This window comes from Trachemys scripta, chromosome 5 (assembly GCF_013100865.1).
Source record: "Trachemys scripta elegans isolate TJP31775 chromosome 5, CAS_Tse_1.0, whole genome shotgun sequence".
NCBI classification, from domain to species: Eukaryota; Metazoa; Chordata; order Testudines; family Emydidae; genus Trachemys; species Trachemys scripta.
The window spans coordinates 23,155,529-23,170,708 of NC_048302.1; the positions used below are offsets into that span (position 1 = coordinate 23,155,529).

At 42.4% G+C, this 15,180-nt stretch overlaps 1 protein-coding gene across 1 annotated transcript; it reads right to left on the reverse strand.

The window, feature by feature from the left end:
* Window positions 1–5,183: 5,183 nt before the first annotated feature.
* SPP1 (secreted phosphoprotein 1) lies at window positions 5,184–12,777 on the reverse strand. Its single transcript, XM_034772671.1, has 7 exons — window positions 12,631–12,777; window positions 11,169–11,235; window positions 11,013–11,063; window positions 8,624–8,728; window positions 8,164–8,205; window positions 6,774–7,043; window positions 5,184–5,981 (listed from the first exon to the last, which is right to left on the reverse strand). The coding sequence occupies exons 2-7, from the start codon at window positions 11,220–11,222 to the stop codon at window positions 5,553–5,555; spliced, it is 951 nt and encodes a 316-aa protein (XP_034628562.1). The 5' UTR covers window positions 11,223–11,235; window positions 12,631–12,777; the 3' UTR covers window positions 5,184–5,552.
* Between the last annotated feature and the right edge of the window lie 2,403 nt (window positions 12,778–15,180).

Below are 15,180 nucleotides of genomic sequence, written 5' to 3' on the forward strand. Positions count from 1 at the left end.
CGGGCGGGACCGCGCGGGGAGCTGCTGCCGCCCCGGGACCCCCCCAGAGCTCCGCCCCCGGGCCCGGACCGCCCCGTCCGGCCCCCAGAGCCTCCCGCCCCCCTTCCTTCCCGGCCCAGGGTGAGCGTGGGGGAGAGAAACGTCCCTCCCGCCTCAAACCCAGTCGGCACAGACCCGCGCCCCCACTGCTGCCCATCCACCGCCTCCTCCCTTTCCCCAGCCCTGCCCCATTCCTGCCCCCCACGCCCCGCTCCCTCTCCATGCACCCCCCTTACACACCGGTATCCTCCCTCCAGACCCACGTGCCTCATCTACCGTTTTACCCCTCGCATCCTCCTACCCCACCTGCACCCGCAGCCATCCAGCCCCTGTGTGCACACCCCGTGCAATGCACACGCACACACACGCTCATCCCCCCCAAACACACACATACCATAAACCTACACACCTCAAAAATCATCCCTGGTCAGCGCAGGATCCCAGTGATTTCAGTGACCCTGTACTGTAGATCTGTCAGTCACTAATAATAAATCAAGATGATGCTTTGCTTTGTTTGTCAGTATTCTGGGAGAGGTCCACTCAAAGCCATTTTTAGCATTTGGGGTGAGCCTACAATACAATTCTTTGCCACAGTTCAAAGGTGCAGGAGGACTCCTGGTGATTATGATCACAAACACAGGGCCAGCCTGAGGGTTTGGGGAAAGGTTAGTGTGCTTATTCATTGGCCTATATCCCAAATTGAACTGGCTCTTTCACTCGCTTCCTCCACCCCACCAAAGCTTTAGTCTGAGTGTGTGCATGTGTGTGCGAGTCCCCTCTTCTCCCACAACTGTCTTTGCACTTTTTTCCATGCTGCCCATTAGGCATGGATAGGGCCCTACCAAATTCACAACCATGAAAAATGCGTCAAGGACTGTGAAATCTGGTCTCCACTGATGAAATCTGGTCTTTTGTGTGCTTTTACAGATTTCATATTTTAGGGGGGTCACGGTATTGCCACCTTTACTTCTGTGCTAACTTCAGAGTTGGGCGGCCAGAGAGTGGCGGCTGTGGGCCAGGCAATCACCTCTGAAGGCAGCACCATACCATGCCACCCTTCCTTCTGCACTGCTGCTGGCGGTGGCTCTGCTTTCAGAGCTGGGCTCCTGGCCAGCTGCTGCTCTCCACCTGCCCAGCTCTGAAGGCAGTGCTGCTGTCAGCAGCAGCACAGAAGTAAGGGTAGCAGTACCACAACTGCCCCTATAGTAACCTTATGACCCCCCGCCCTCTACAACTCCTTTTTGGGTCAGGACCCCTACAATTACAATACCATGAAATTTCAGATTTAAATAGCTGAAATCAAGAAATTTACAATTTTTAAAATCCTGTGACCATGAAATTGACAGGGCCCTATGCATGGAACACCCTTGCTAAACAAATCTCTCTTCGCAACTCATTTCTATGGTGATGCCTACAAGAAATGAGCCAAGTGAGGGAGTAGTTAATATGTAACTGACACAATTGTAGCTGTGAGTGGTGTTACACAGTGGCTGCATGCTATGTGCACCACTTGTGTGGAAGCAAGCACTGTAACCACGTTGAGCCCTAAGTTCTATAGGATCTACCTCTCAATGAGTTCCCATAAACACTATCATACTTTGACAGGTTTCAGAGTAGCAGCCGTGTTAGTCTGTATCCGCAAAAAGAAGAACAGGAGTACTTGTGGCACCTTAGAGACTAACAAATTTATTAGAGTATAAGCTTTCATGGACTACAGCCCACTTCTTCGGATGCATATAGAATGGAACATATATTGAGGAGATATATATACACACATACAGAGAGCATAAACAGGTGGGAGTTGTCTTACCAACTATGAGAGGCCAATTAATTAAGAGAAAAAAAACTTTTGAAGTGATAATCAAGATAGCCCAGTACAGACAGTTTGATAAGAAGTGTGAGCATACTTACAAGGGGAGATAGATTCAATGTTTGTAATGGCTCAGCCATTCCCAGTCCTTATTCAAACCGGAGTTGATTGTGTCTAGTTTGCATATCAATTCCAGCTCAGCAGTCTCTCTTTGGAGTCTGTTTTTGAAGTTTTTCTGTTGTAATATAGCCACCCGCAGGTCTGTCACTGAATGACCAGACAGGTTAAAGTGTTCTCCCACTGGTTTTTGAGTATTTTGATTCCTGATGTCAGATTTGTGTCCATTAATTCTTTTGCGTAGAGACTGTCCGGTTTGGCCAATGTACATGGCAGAGGGGCATTGCTGGCACATGATGGCATATATCACATTGGTAGATGTGCAGGTGAACGAGCCCCTGATGGTATGGCTGATGTGATTAGGTCTTATGATGATGTCACTTGAATAGATATGTGGACAGAGTTGGCATCGGGGTTTGTTACAAGGATAGGTTCCTGGGTTAGTGGTTAGTGGGTCAGAGTTGGTAAGACAACTCCCACCTGTTTATGCTCTCTGTATGTGTGTATATATATCTCCTCAATATATGTTCCATTCTATGCCTCCAAAGAAGTGGGCTGTAGCCCATGAAAGCTTATGCTCTAATAAATTTGTTAGTCTCTAAGGTGCCACAAGTACTCCTGTTCTTCATCATACTTTGTGTAACTGAGGACACTTTTGCTTGGGCTGCTAGAGTCAAAAGACGCAAATATCCTAGGCCAAACTGTTAAATGACTCCCCAACCCAGCCCTTAGGGTTACGAAGGCCGTCCAGGCCAGGATTATGAAGGTAGCACAGTGTCATTGTAAACCCTGTGCATTGTCCCAGTATTGCCTTGGCCTCCTGTAGCAAATGCCAAAATCACCTTATTCAGTTATAGTGGGCAACACTAATTGTCTCACACATTGCGGATAGGGAGGGGGAGTTCAAAAATCAAAACACTGACTAAAAACCCAACCTAAGATTTTCTTAGAAAAAAACTCATGATATTTTGGGGTTCTGACCTGTGGGGTTGGCAATACTGCTGTGGTTCTGCCTACAGTTGGCTGCTATTAGCTACCTGCCAGGAACAAGAGCTCGACCTGCCTCTTTGCCGCTTGTTGCCCAGCTGTGTCTCCTGTTCTGGCTCTCAGGAAGCCTGTGGCTCTGTCCCAAGCATAATAATCCCCCTTGATCTGAGAATATTATTTCCTTTTTCCTGCAGACTGGCGATTCAACAGGGCAACACAGTGCTCTTCAGTCTCCACTGCTTTCCCCCCAGCTCAGCAGAGAGCAAGGGGGAAAAAATTCTAGTAATGAGCTTGCAGGTTCATTAATTACAGGTCTTTATAGTAAAAACTAAAATTTTGGTGAGCATAGTTCCTAGCTTTTGCCTTTTATTATAAATTTCCCCCTTCTCCCCCATTCTTCATTTGTTGTTTTTATTTTAGACTTTGTTTCTCTAGACCAGTGGTCTCCAACCTTTTTATGCACAGGATCACTTTTTGAATTTAAGGACAACCCAGGATCTATCCCACCCCTTCCCCAAGGCCCCGCCCTGCTCATTCCACCCTCCCCCCCCACATCACTCACTGTCCCCCATCCTCACTCACTTTCACTAGGCTGGGGCAGGGGATTGGGGTGCGGGCTCTGGGCTGGGGCAGGGGTGCAGGAGGGGGTGAGGGGGTCAAGCTATGAGAGGGAGTTTGGGTGCAGGAGGGGGCTCCAGGCTGGGGCAGAGTGTTGGGATGCAGGAGGGGGTGTGGACTCTGGGAGGGCATTTGGGTGCAGGAGGGGGCTCCGGGCTGGGACAGACAGGCTTCTGGGAGCAGCACATGGCCAGGGCAGGCAAGGAGCCTGCCTTAGCCCCGTTGCACTGCTGGACTTTTACCGGCTGGAGATCGCAATCGACTGGCAGAGACTCCAGGATCTTCCAGTTGATCATGATCAACCAGTTGGTGACTTCGGCTCTAGACTATGATTTAAAGGTTTTAGAATATGTAGAGAATGTCATTTTCTTGTCACAGAGTAAATATTCCTTATGGACACAAATTCTTTTAGCAGTTGATTAAATGTACTTCATACTGGATTAAATTTACTCACTGTACTTTTTTCAAAACTGAGATTCAACACAGAAGTAATTTTCACTGTATTGTTATTGGCAAGACATGCACATAACAGAAATTAACATTTTTTAGCTTTAGAATCATGCCACTAGAGGTAAAACTTCCAAGCTACTGACTTAGTTAAAAAATTCAAATACTTGTCAGACTTTTAAGTTTAAAATGTGAAATGCAAAACAAAACCCAGGCCCCTTTTGAAATCATTTACAGACTCACAAAAGTGCAAATTTATTGCGGCCTCATGGAGAGTTTTTAGAATCCAAAAATATCTTCTGTCTTTCTTATTCTGTCCTGGTTTAGCAGTTGTTACAAAGCAAAAATATGTTGGATTGTTTTTTAATGGCTGCTGAGTACAAAAGGAAAATACTAGTATGTGGATCCATAATGTGAATTTTACAGCATCCTTGTTTAAAGAGGGACAGTTTGAGAAAAATCTTTGGGGGAACACGTTTGTTTGTTTGCGTTACTAGGTAACATTACACATGACAAACTCCTTTTTGGATTTCTATCGGGAGGTGGAGACTGCCAATCACTGTCTTGGGTGGGATTAACACTGGAGTAACTCACTACTTTGGCAACTGAAATGCCTCAGTTTAGCATGCAAGACCAAAAAAGTAGAAATGGTAGTTTAAATAGAGAAGGGATAGACAGAAGGAAAGAGCTTGTTTCTGCTCCCACTGAAGTACATGAAAGTTTTTGATAGTGCATTCTTTGGGAGCAGAACTGGGCCCATATTGGGCAGCACAATATTTAATTTTAACTATATGTTAAATAATATTTTGAGGATACAGTTAAATTATTTTGCAGTCAATTTGTGTGTATGTTGTGGGGACAGGGGATAAATCTGAAGTCGTGACAATAGCAGCCAATGTGAGTGTAAATAAATAGTGATGGTAAGATTCCATTCCAATTTGTTGCTAAAGTAATGATAACTCTTTGTGATAATGGCAGAGGTCCCTGTTCATTTTGAATGCATTTGTATACTCCTAAAACTTGTGTGACTAAATATTGTTCATATTTTAGGAAATTAAAGTGGTAGCGTTCATCGAAACAGATAGCTCATTTTTTCTGAGCAAGAATTGATGAGATCAGTATGATGTGTAGTCTCCATTAATTACATTGACACTTAATACAGATGTACAAGGTTTTGTAGTTTTATTGAACTTACAAAATACAACAAAATATACACTGGAATTCTAAAACCATTAAAGTACAGTATCATAACAGGTAACATTCGCTCTGTGTGTAAAACTATATTTGTCTTGCCTCTCTATATTTTTCTTCATAACAGAATCACAATCAAATAGCACAGTAAAATATGCAGTAGAAGGGCTTACATTTCTGTAATGGAAAGGAGAGCTAATACTGCATACTTGAGTTTGCCTGGTTAATAAAGCTGCCACTAACCACTGCTACAGCTAGAGATCAAAATCACAATGTGTTTAAATTTGCAAATAATTCTGGAAATGAATCTGTTTCCCCTCCTCCCCCCCCTTTTTTTTCTGTTTTAAAGAATGACTTCATTGTCTTCAATGCTTTTATGGTCTTGAGTGTCTTCAGTGCTCTCAGAAGTTTGATTGCTATCATTGACTTCAGGGATACCATCAACCTGTTGTAGGTCCTCAATTTGGGCCCGCAGCTGTTCTGTGCTTTCATTGCTCATGTGACTGTCTTCTGTGACATCAGGTTTGCTGTTGTCGCTGTCTGCCTCCACACTGTCAAGCTGCTGTTGGCTATCGTTTTCCATGCTCTTATCGCGTGACCTGCTGTTGACTTCATTGCTGTCCTGCATGTTACTTTTGACATCCAGTTCCAGGCTAATGTCAGATTTCCCTGGAAAGCGGTGTGCAGCAGGTTGGGCTTTGAAGGAATCCACCTGCTGGCTTTCTGTTTCTGGTTTGCTGGCATCCTCCTCTGAGACCTCATGTATGACGAACTGCCAAACAAAGGTAAAGCATAATTAATAGGCATCCTAGATTATGAAGAGCCAATGAATCACTAAACACTGCAATATTCCACTGAAACAGGGTATGCCTTTTGAGTTCAGGTGCTCTTCAAGACCTATAGGTTATTGGAGGAAGGGCACGAGATAGGAGGGGGAGCAGGGGAGGTACTGAGACTTGGCTGAGAGCAGTCTGCTCCAGGCTGGGAAGGAGGGTCAGGGGGGTTCCTACCTGCTCATTCCACCCCTCCCTGTCCCATTTCCTGCTCCCCAGCCTGATTCCAGGCCCTGAGATAGCTACTCCAGCCCCTCTTCCTCCTGCTTTCACTGCTGCACCCTCCACCCACAAGATGTGCACAAGTTTAGGCAGTGGTCAAGCTCCCGAAATATTTCCATTGCGAGGTCGCTTGCCCTCCTGGTTCCACCTCCCCTGAGGTTATCCATGTTCTGCAAAGCACTGTATACATTTACAGAGCTATAACAAATGTTTTATAGTGCTATACGAAACATCAGTTCAATACTGGCCTCAGGTCTCACACATGATTATACCATGAGGCTGCTGGCCACCTGGAACAGTGGGACTATTTTCCTGTCTCAGTGTGTATAGGAATATAATACTTACTAACTTTAATGAATTATGTATCCATAACAAGTAGAAATACACCCCTCTAATTTTGCCTGTGACTTGTCAATCTCCTCCACAGCTAATGCCCACAAAGAAATTTCCGTTTTGAACATCATCCTCCATTTATCGTAACCCGGGAACCATTGACAAATGGTATTTACCTTTCCTGCAGCTTTGTAGAGCTTGCTAGACTTCTCCTTATGGTATACATCTGCCAACTTTGCTTTTGCCCTCATTCTATAGGCCACGCTGTCTCCTCTGCCTGAATTATCTCCCCTTGTGGGGAGGGCAGGGGTTAAAGGTGTAGTTACTGGGGCATCAGTGGGAAAATCGGTGACAACATCCTCATCTGATTCATCTGTGTCATTGGAATCGTTATCATCATGATCACCATCATCTTCATTACTTACACTTGCTGGCTCAGGAAGGCTCTGAAAAGCATAGAAACAATTTGATAGTGTAGCATGAAATTGCATTGTTATAGATGTGAGGTTAATATTATTACAGTGTCTCTCTGCGGCCCTCTCAAAGCGTATTACACTGTTGCACATTCTAAAGCTGAGGCAGGCAGATAAGATCCTACCATGGCATGGTAAACGTGGTAGCAGCTCCAGGTTACTCCCATGATGAGACACATTCCTTGAACAAAGAGGGCAGAGCCAGGTAGGAAAGCAGGTGCTAATCAGGCAGAATGTAGCAGTATCTTAGAAATGAACTGGTGGCTTGGTGCACTTGTGGAGAAGTGTGTGTGAGCGGGGAAGGGGAGGGGGATCAGCAACTCTGTGGTGTTCCCTCCTATGCTCCTAGGGTGCTGTGGCTCTGGGGACACAGGATCCAGAAAAGGAGAGAACAGCCCTCTGTAGCATGCTCCCTTGAGTTCTGGGTGGATTTCCTGGTAACAATTTGTCCAGAAGTTACTTCTGGTTGGCCCAGCAGTAACTTTTCCACAGCTACAGACACTCCTCGAGGGGATTTCAGCAAACACTTCTACTCCTTCCAGACAGAACAAGCCCGAGGAAACTACACAAGTAGATGTTTGCAGAGTTTCCTAATCCCTTTGTGGAGGCAGGGGATAGCATGTATCCTAAGGTTTGTCCTTCAGGTTTATGTATGTTTTAGTAAGTTTGTTCATTAATTGAGGTTTTGTCATAAATTGTTTCACTACAGATGCAGAATTTGTTTAGAGGCTGACGTTCATCAAATACGCACTTGTGAATCCCTCTGGTTTAACACTATGTAGAATTTTTTGGGATCTACTGTGCTGATTTCTTCAATATAATTAGTTATTCAGATCCCATTCTCCCACCACTTCAGTGGGAGCTAATTACATTTTGCAGCAGGAGCATAGAGCCCCAGGTTCTGTAAACTGCTGTGCAAATTATAGAAATCTGGTTGCTGTATATTTTATTGATCCTGCCAGGAGTTTTGTTTTATTTAGGAACAGATGTCAGAGGAACTACTTTGGAAGAGAATGTTAGAAAAAATAGATATTGGGATATGATTGCTGCTGTGCTGTATACAATAAGGCTTGACGTATAGATGAAGACTTACCTGCTGCTCGGTGTCAACACTTTCGTCTGAAGAAAAACAGTCCTGAAAAAGAATATGAAAAGGAAATGTAAATGTGGAGAAACATACCTAATACAGCTGGTAAAAAAAATTATGACAATTTTCACACAAAAATTGTGGAAACAATTCTTTTTTTTTTTTTTTTTTTACTTTTGAGAAATTTTGACCAGCTGGTCTAAAAATGGCAGCAACAAGAATTGTGACACATTTTTGTAGGAAAGTAGAAAAATTTCCACCTGCTCTAATTTTAACCTTCTTCTAGGTCTGTTATTCTGGGAGCTGATAGAAGTTCCACACTTGCTATAGTTACCATTGTGGCTATCACTAAGGCTCTTATATGCTACCTTTCTTACTGTACAAAATTTTCCTACCAAAGCAGGGTTTCTATAAATTTCTCTTCTAACCATTTCTGCAGGTAGCTATCTAGTATGGCTTTAGATACCTGCTGAGGTGGTACCAGAAATTCTTGTGTTTGTGCTGGTCTCACACGTGATTGTGTATGCACATGCTGGTGGTGATGTCTGTGAGAATGATGGCTCCTGGAATCCTGGAAATAATAAGAAGAACCAAGGTCACAATTCAAGATGAAACAGAGCGGAGCATATGACTTGAGGAGAACACATATGGTGAAGCTGCTTTTCATGCAGATATGGCATGTGAAATACCTGCTCTCTTTGTATCTATTTGTTTTTAATCATTTACTAAGATGGGAATAAAGTGCATAAGAAGTCAACAATCCAAATATACATGTATATGTGAAAGGACACAATATTAGAGGTGTGCCTGTACCAAACTCCTGGAGGTAAACATTCCTGAACCTTGTGAAGGTTCAGATCAGAATTTTGCAGCTGGTTCCTGTGTCAGTAATAATCAGCACACTCTCTCCTCCTCCACCCCAAGAACCAAACACATCCTAGTTTTGGGGAAGTTTGGATTTGGATCCAAATGTTGTGGGTTGCACCACTCTCTACACAAAATACATATAATCAAACAAGGGGCTTAATTCTCCTTTCATTTACACTGGCATAAATCAAAGTAACTCCACTGAAGTCAATTTCAATGAGAGGAGAATCAGGTCCAGTGCATTTATTAGCTTACTCATTCCAACCCTGCAGGCAGGCTATCACTATTTCAGTTACTGGTCTGAGCCTGTACTGGCGTGTGACCTGATTACCTGTGGTTACTAGGCAATCGTGGTATGTGAGGCACAAGGGTTAAGCATTAACTGGCACCTGGACCAATTTTGTCATTTATTTTCTAAAGAAATAAACAGAAGAGTCCCTTGCCCAGACAGGATGCTTTCTCTCTCAAGGTAAGAAATGAGAATGTCATTGATTGATATAGCTCGAAATAAGGAGCTGGGTGGTGCTACAATGCCCCAGTGTGATCATTAGGAGGCACAATCTCCTTCAGGGTATGTCTACACAGCAAAGAAAAACCTGCAGCTGGCCATGCCAGGGCTCACAGGGCGTGAGCTGAAGGGCTGTTTCATTGCAGTGTCAACATTCGGGCTCAGGCTGGAGCTCGGGGACCCAGGGTGCAGGATGAGCATGCTTTCTGCCACACCTCTTAAGGGGTGCCACATACTCCCCATTGGGCACCTGCGGAGCTGCGTGGAGGGAGAGAAATTATGTCCCCACTTCCTCATTATCACTCTGTGCTCATTTGGGGCGGCCAATGCTTCAGATGCAGTAGGAGGGAGCCCTTACTATCCCCCGGCTTCTTCCCCTCCTTGAACACCTCGGCTGTGGCTAGTCATTTTCTGGACTGTCGGAGCCCAACTCTCTCTTGACTAACATATCTGGTAGAGTCTCAGTGACTTCACTGGGGCGGCACAGAGTATAAGGGCAAAGTGTGGTGTGTGCTTGTTAAATCAGCAGTATGTGATTTAGAACTATTTGACAAATACATGCAGCACACACATCCAAATGCACCATAAATTAACCTTTCCTTTGACACTATCCTATGTTGTGCAGAGCACCTCCTGGCAGGTGCTGAGTGCCTTCAAATCCATTCGAGCTGAGGAGGTGGAGTACTCCACAGGATCAGGCCTTTGGATATTGGGCTGTTGTATACATTTACCAGAGTGTTCTCTCCATGTATTTAATGTGGATCTATCTATTTTTGAATATGAAACTCACTCTTAAATACACTGTGACTTTTGCAAAATATTCTGCAATACATTTAATAGCATACCGTGGAGTAGTGCATCTATAAATATACAAGTGAAACTTATCAAAATAAGTTTGTTTTAAAATGAGGTGTCCTTGATTTTAAAACTCATTAGTTCCACTTCTATGGTAACTTGCGAGATTTTGGGGTGAGCTTACAGCACCAGATTCTGATACCCTTATTGACCCTGAGTCGTACCGTACCCTAAGAACAGTCTCATTGAAATTAATGGGTCCATTCATGGAGTAAGGTGCTACTCAAGATGAATAAAAGTATCAGAATCCGGCCCACAGTGATTGGTGTGAATCATTAAGACTATGCCATACTGTAACTCCTTTTTAAAAAAAAAAAAAAAGAGTTTGAGTTTAAAAGTTTGTGATTAAACAAATGGATCTATAAAGATACGCAAGGGCACGTCTTTTAAAGGTATTAGGCCAGATACCCAGATGGTATAAATTGGCATAGTTCCACAGAAGTCAATGAAGCTACACTGATTTACACTAGATGAAAATCTGGCCATAAAATTCAAGTTCGGTAAAGTTTTGTGAACAACTATAGTTACAATGAATCAGAAAGTGCAATTTAACATCGCTGAGGTGGTGATGATTAAATAAGAAGTAAAGGAATGATAGAGAAGTTGGATTGTAAAAAGAGCTTACATGGTTTTCTTCAGAGCTCTCTGAGATGGCATGACGCTTCAGTTTACTCACCTTGAGGGGAGAAGAGAGGAAAGAAATTTTCAGTATACATTCACTGTTAATATATGAAGGAAATATACAACTTTTTGCTTGTTGTTACATGTCTGATATACTTACTGGTAATGCAAAGGCGATGCTGATGACGCACAAACAAAGCACTGCAATCTTCATTGTGATATTTTACCTGGAAAAGATATTGTAACTGTGAGTTGACAATACCAAAAAATTGCAAGCATACTATAGGCTTTTTGTTTCTCTCTTTGTGTTCCACTGTGCTCAGCTGAAGTTTCCGCTGAGGATTCAACCTCTCCATGCCAACCTCTCTCTCTGTCTCTACACCCTCTGCCCCGTTCTGCAGCTAATCAGAGGAGGGGAGCAGAATCTCAATAATCCCATGCCAGAAGAATTAGCGGTGTAGATTTTTAATTCATTACTGAGTCTCTGCTCAAGTGTTACAAGAATTTTAAACCTGACACTTCAAAGTGCTAAGCTAGGAGCTGAGGATGTTCAGTCCCTCACAAAATATAGTCCTGCGATCTGATGATTTGAGCTAATGAGTGGAAAGCTTTAGGAATAAAAGAAAAATGCTGATAAAGGACCAGTTTAGTTTCATATAAACAGAGAAAGCAAGAAAAAATATTTTTTGTCTCCCTTACAGTTAGTATAAATCTAGTTTTCAGAACATAATTTGAATTAAAGTTGCAATAAAATAAATACAAAAATCAATTCATAGGAACAAAAGCTGCTTTTTGGCAGATCAAGTCTTTCCAGAAACTTGAAGCCAAGAGGCCACGTATCTGATTAGGTATTGAAGGGCAAATTAAAAAACAAAACAGAACACCAAACCAAACCAAAAAATGAAAAACCCCATGCAAAGTCTATGAGAAAAGGAAATTTGAGACAGAGATATTTGCTTTTAGGGAAGGAATACATTAGGTGTCCCTAAATCTCTGACTGCCAGAAGGTGGGACTGGACAACAGGGGATGGATCTCTCAATAAATTGTCCTGTTTTGTTCATTCCCTCTGAAGCATCTGGCACCCCCCACTGTCAGAAGACAATATACTGGGTGAGATGGACCATTGGTCTGATCCTCTATGACTGTTCTTATGTTCTAAACAATGCATTAAACAGATACTGTACCAGAAGTAATGAAATTTCAATTGTTATAAAAGAAAAGTAAAATATCCCATCCAGGGTGCTCATTCAAAGCCCTGCAAGTCTGCCAGAAGAGAGTGGCATGTGATGTGACAATGATTACATTTTGGCAATACACTCTTTTGTTTTCAAGTGGCAGCTTCAAATTTCTAGCCCTTGAGTCAGTGGCAGGAATTTAAACCACCTCCTTCCTCCATCCCTAAACGTACAAACAAACAGATCTAAAGCGATAATTTAACATAGTGTGTTGCAGCCCTCTTTAAGACAACTTTACTGCTCTGAAAGCTCACCCTTCAACAGAGGAATTAGAATGTTTTTAATGCTGAACTAAAAGCTAAACTATTTAAAACTCTATTGCTGAAGTTCACGTGAATAAAAACTTAACGCAGCCCCAAATGTTAGGTAGTGAAATGTGCATTTACCTTTCTTGGTGTCTGGATCAGAAGGGTAGAATCTAAATTGTTGTTAGCTTTCACTGTGCAGCAGTTCAAGCCAATTTGCTCTGAAAGGATTCAGACTTCCTTTTCTCTCCTCTTCTACTGCTTGACATCTGCAACCTTCTGGAATTTAAATGCTGTTCCAGACATCAGCCAGCCAATCCCCTGGAGGTGGAAAGGATGAGGTCATGAGGTTTCTTGCCACAGTCCTGCCCACATTCTCCTACACTTCCTCTTTGGTTTTGTGGCTTTCAAAGCAAACAAAAGTTACTCTATGGTTAAAACGTTACTTATGTTCAATATCATTAACCAGTTAGAATACACAGCATTCAGTATCACGTAGGAGGACTTCAGGGAACATATGTGTTCTGCTTTTGTTTAAGGTAGAATCAACAGTTGTCCAGAACTCTTTCATTCCTCCTTCTAAACTTGGGAGATAAAAGCTCTTAGTTAATGTGTCATGGAGGATAAAAACCTGCCCTGAAAAAAGAATGGGTCAAATTCTGCTCTTAGTGATGTGTGTGTGTTACCCCGTTGGTTTCAATAGGATTGCACATTGGGCACTGGGAGCAGAACGTGGCCCACTAGCTTTTGCATATAAATGACAGGGATGTTGATTTTTATGCAAATCTCCCAGCTGGTGTTCTGCTTCCAGAAAGTTGACAAGCAGGGTTGGCCCTAGAGTCACTGGAGCCCTAGGTAAAAAAAAGGTTTTGCCCTATCTCCCATATTTCTCCCGGTTCTCTTCCAGCTACTCCTCTGGATCCTTCCTAGTTTCATTTCTGCCTTCAAGGATGTTTCCTGATGTCAATTCAATCATTTACATTGGGTACCTTTGGTGCCAAATACACTCCAGAGTACTTTGATGTAGTTAAGTTTTAAAGCAGGTGCAGTCGGATTCTTGGACATGTTTAGGACTAAACATCCACCCACTGCTCAAGAGTGAACTATAACAGGGGTGGCCTTTAGAAGTGAGGATTGAAACTCCATAGTTATAAAAGAGTGATGTGGTACAAGCCAGTTGATGGTCTCAATACTATTCCAGCAAAGTCTTCCTTAAATGTATTGCCCTAGACAGACCATGCTTAGTTTGTTGGGTGTAAAAGAATCACTAAGTACCCACCTTGATTTCCTCAACACAATAACTAACTTTAATTTGAGACAGAAAGAAAAGTCCAAGTAGTATTTTAGAAAGCAAAACAGCATTCTAATTGCTAACCTGTTGGGAAAGGGGCATCTTTCTCTTTATCTCTGATCTCAGACAAAGCCAGATTGGATAATTAAACATAGGTGCATACTAGAACATCAGTTGTGACAAGGTATCATCTTTTGTCTGTTACCAAGCACTTCTAGTTAATAGGAATTTAGCAGGTATCCATTATTCTTATTTAGTTAGCCCATGTACAGCAGACTGGAGATAATGAACTCTTCTGTCGGATGATTAGAAATACTGTGCAAAGCACAGCTTGAACATCAGGGAGGGATTTTCAAAAATACTCAGCACTAGCCTAACCCTAATCATTGACCTTAGTAGGAGAAAAGTTAGATCAATGCAGAGAGCTTTTGAAAATCCCACACCTAATTTATGCATATGACTGCTGCTGATAGCAATATATGGACCTTTGGAATATTGCAGTAGATTCCCAATTCACAAGTACGTTGTGAAAATTAATTCTTGTTTGTAAAGTGCTTTGATACCCATGGAGGAAAGATGCATTATGAGTGTGACCTAAGTATTACCTGAGTAATAGTTCTAAAAGTGTATACTCAAACTCTGAACATATATCTCTAGAATGAATAATTTAAACAGTTAGTAAGACTCTCCACTTTTGAAGTCAAGTTGCTGTAGTTTATTACTAATGTTTTCAATTCTGTGCATTCAGGAACTCTTTAGTCGAAGTACCTAAAAATTTAAATGAAGGATTACACATAAAAAAGAAGTAAAGGGAACTATATTGTTTAGTTTGAGATTTTCAGAAATAGGCGCCTAAGTTAGGCTCTGAGTGGCCCGGTTTTCAAAAATGCTGATCACTTTGTGTCTCCCAGTGATTTGGGACTTTTGAAAACCAGCCCAGTTATTTAGGTATTTAAGTGTGGATTTAGGAGTCGAACTTTAGATACCCATTTTTGAAAGTTTCGGCCTGAATATTAATTAATAGTGAAGCTGGAAAAACTAGGTATTTATAAATATTAATTAATATTTCTTTGCACTTAGGGACTGGTCCAAAGGCCACTGTAGTCAATAGAAATACTCCCATTGACTTCATTGGACTTTAGTGGGTCAGGCCCTTAAATAGCATAGCACCTTTAGTCCAAGAATATCAAAACTCTCTACAAATTATTCTCACAATCCCCCTGGAAGGCAAGTATTATCTCTATTTGAACAGAGCGAGAAACTGAGGCACAGAGAGATTAAATGACTTGCACATAATGCAGAGCAAATCAATGTGTAATCCTGTTTTAACCACTAGTAACCACTGCCTTCCATACTGAGCTCAGTGAAACCCACATTTTCTAGTTCATCCATTAATGAAG

Bases quoted from the DNA above. Each gene is read 5' to 3' on its own strand.
- SPP1 (XM_034772671.1), bottom strand. From the start codon at position 11,222: ATGAAGATTGCAGTGCTTTGTTTGTGCGTCATCAGCATCGCCTTTGCA. The intron at 8,206-8,623 runs GTATCTAAAGCC...ATTCTTTTTCAG, and splicing joins TTCTGGTACCACCTCAGCAG to GACTGTTTTTCTTCAGACGA. The intron at 7,044-8,163 runs GTAAGTCTTCAT...TATGCTTTTCAG, and splicing joins GTGTTGACACCGAGCAGCAG to AGCCTTCCTGAGCCAGCAAG.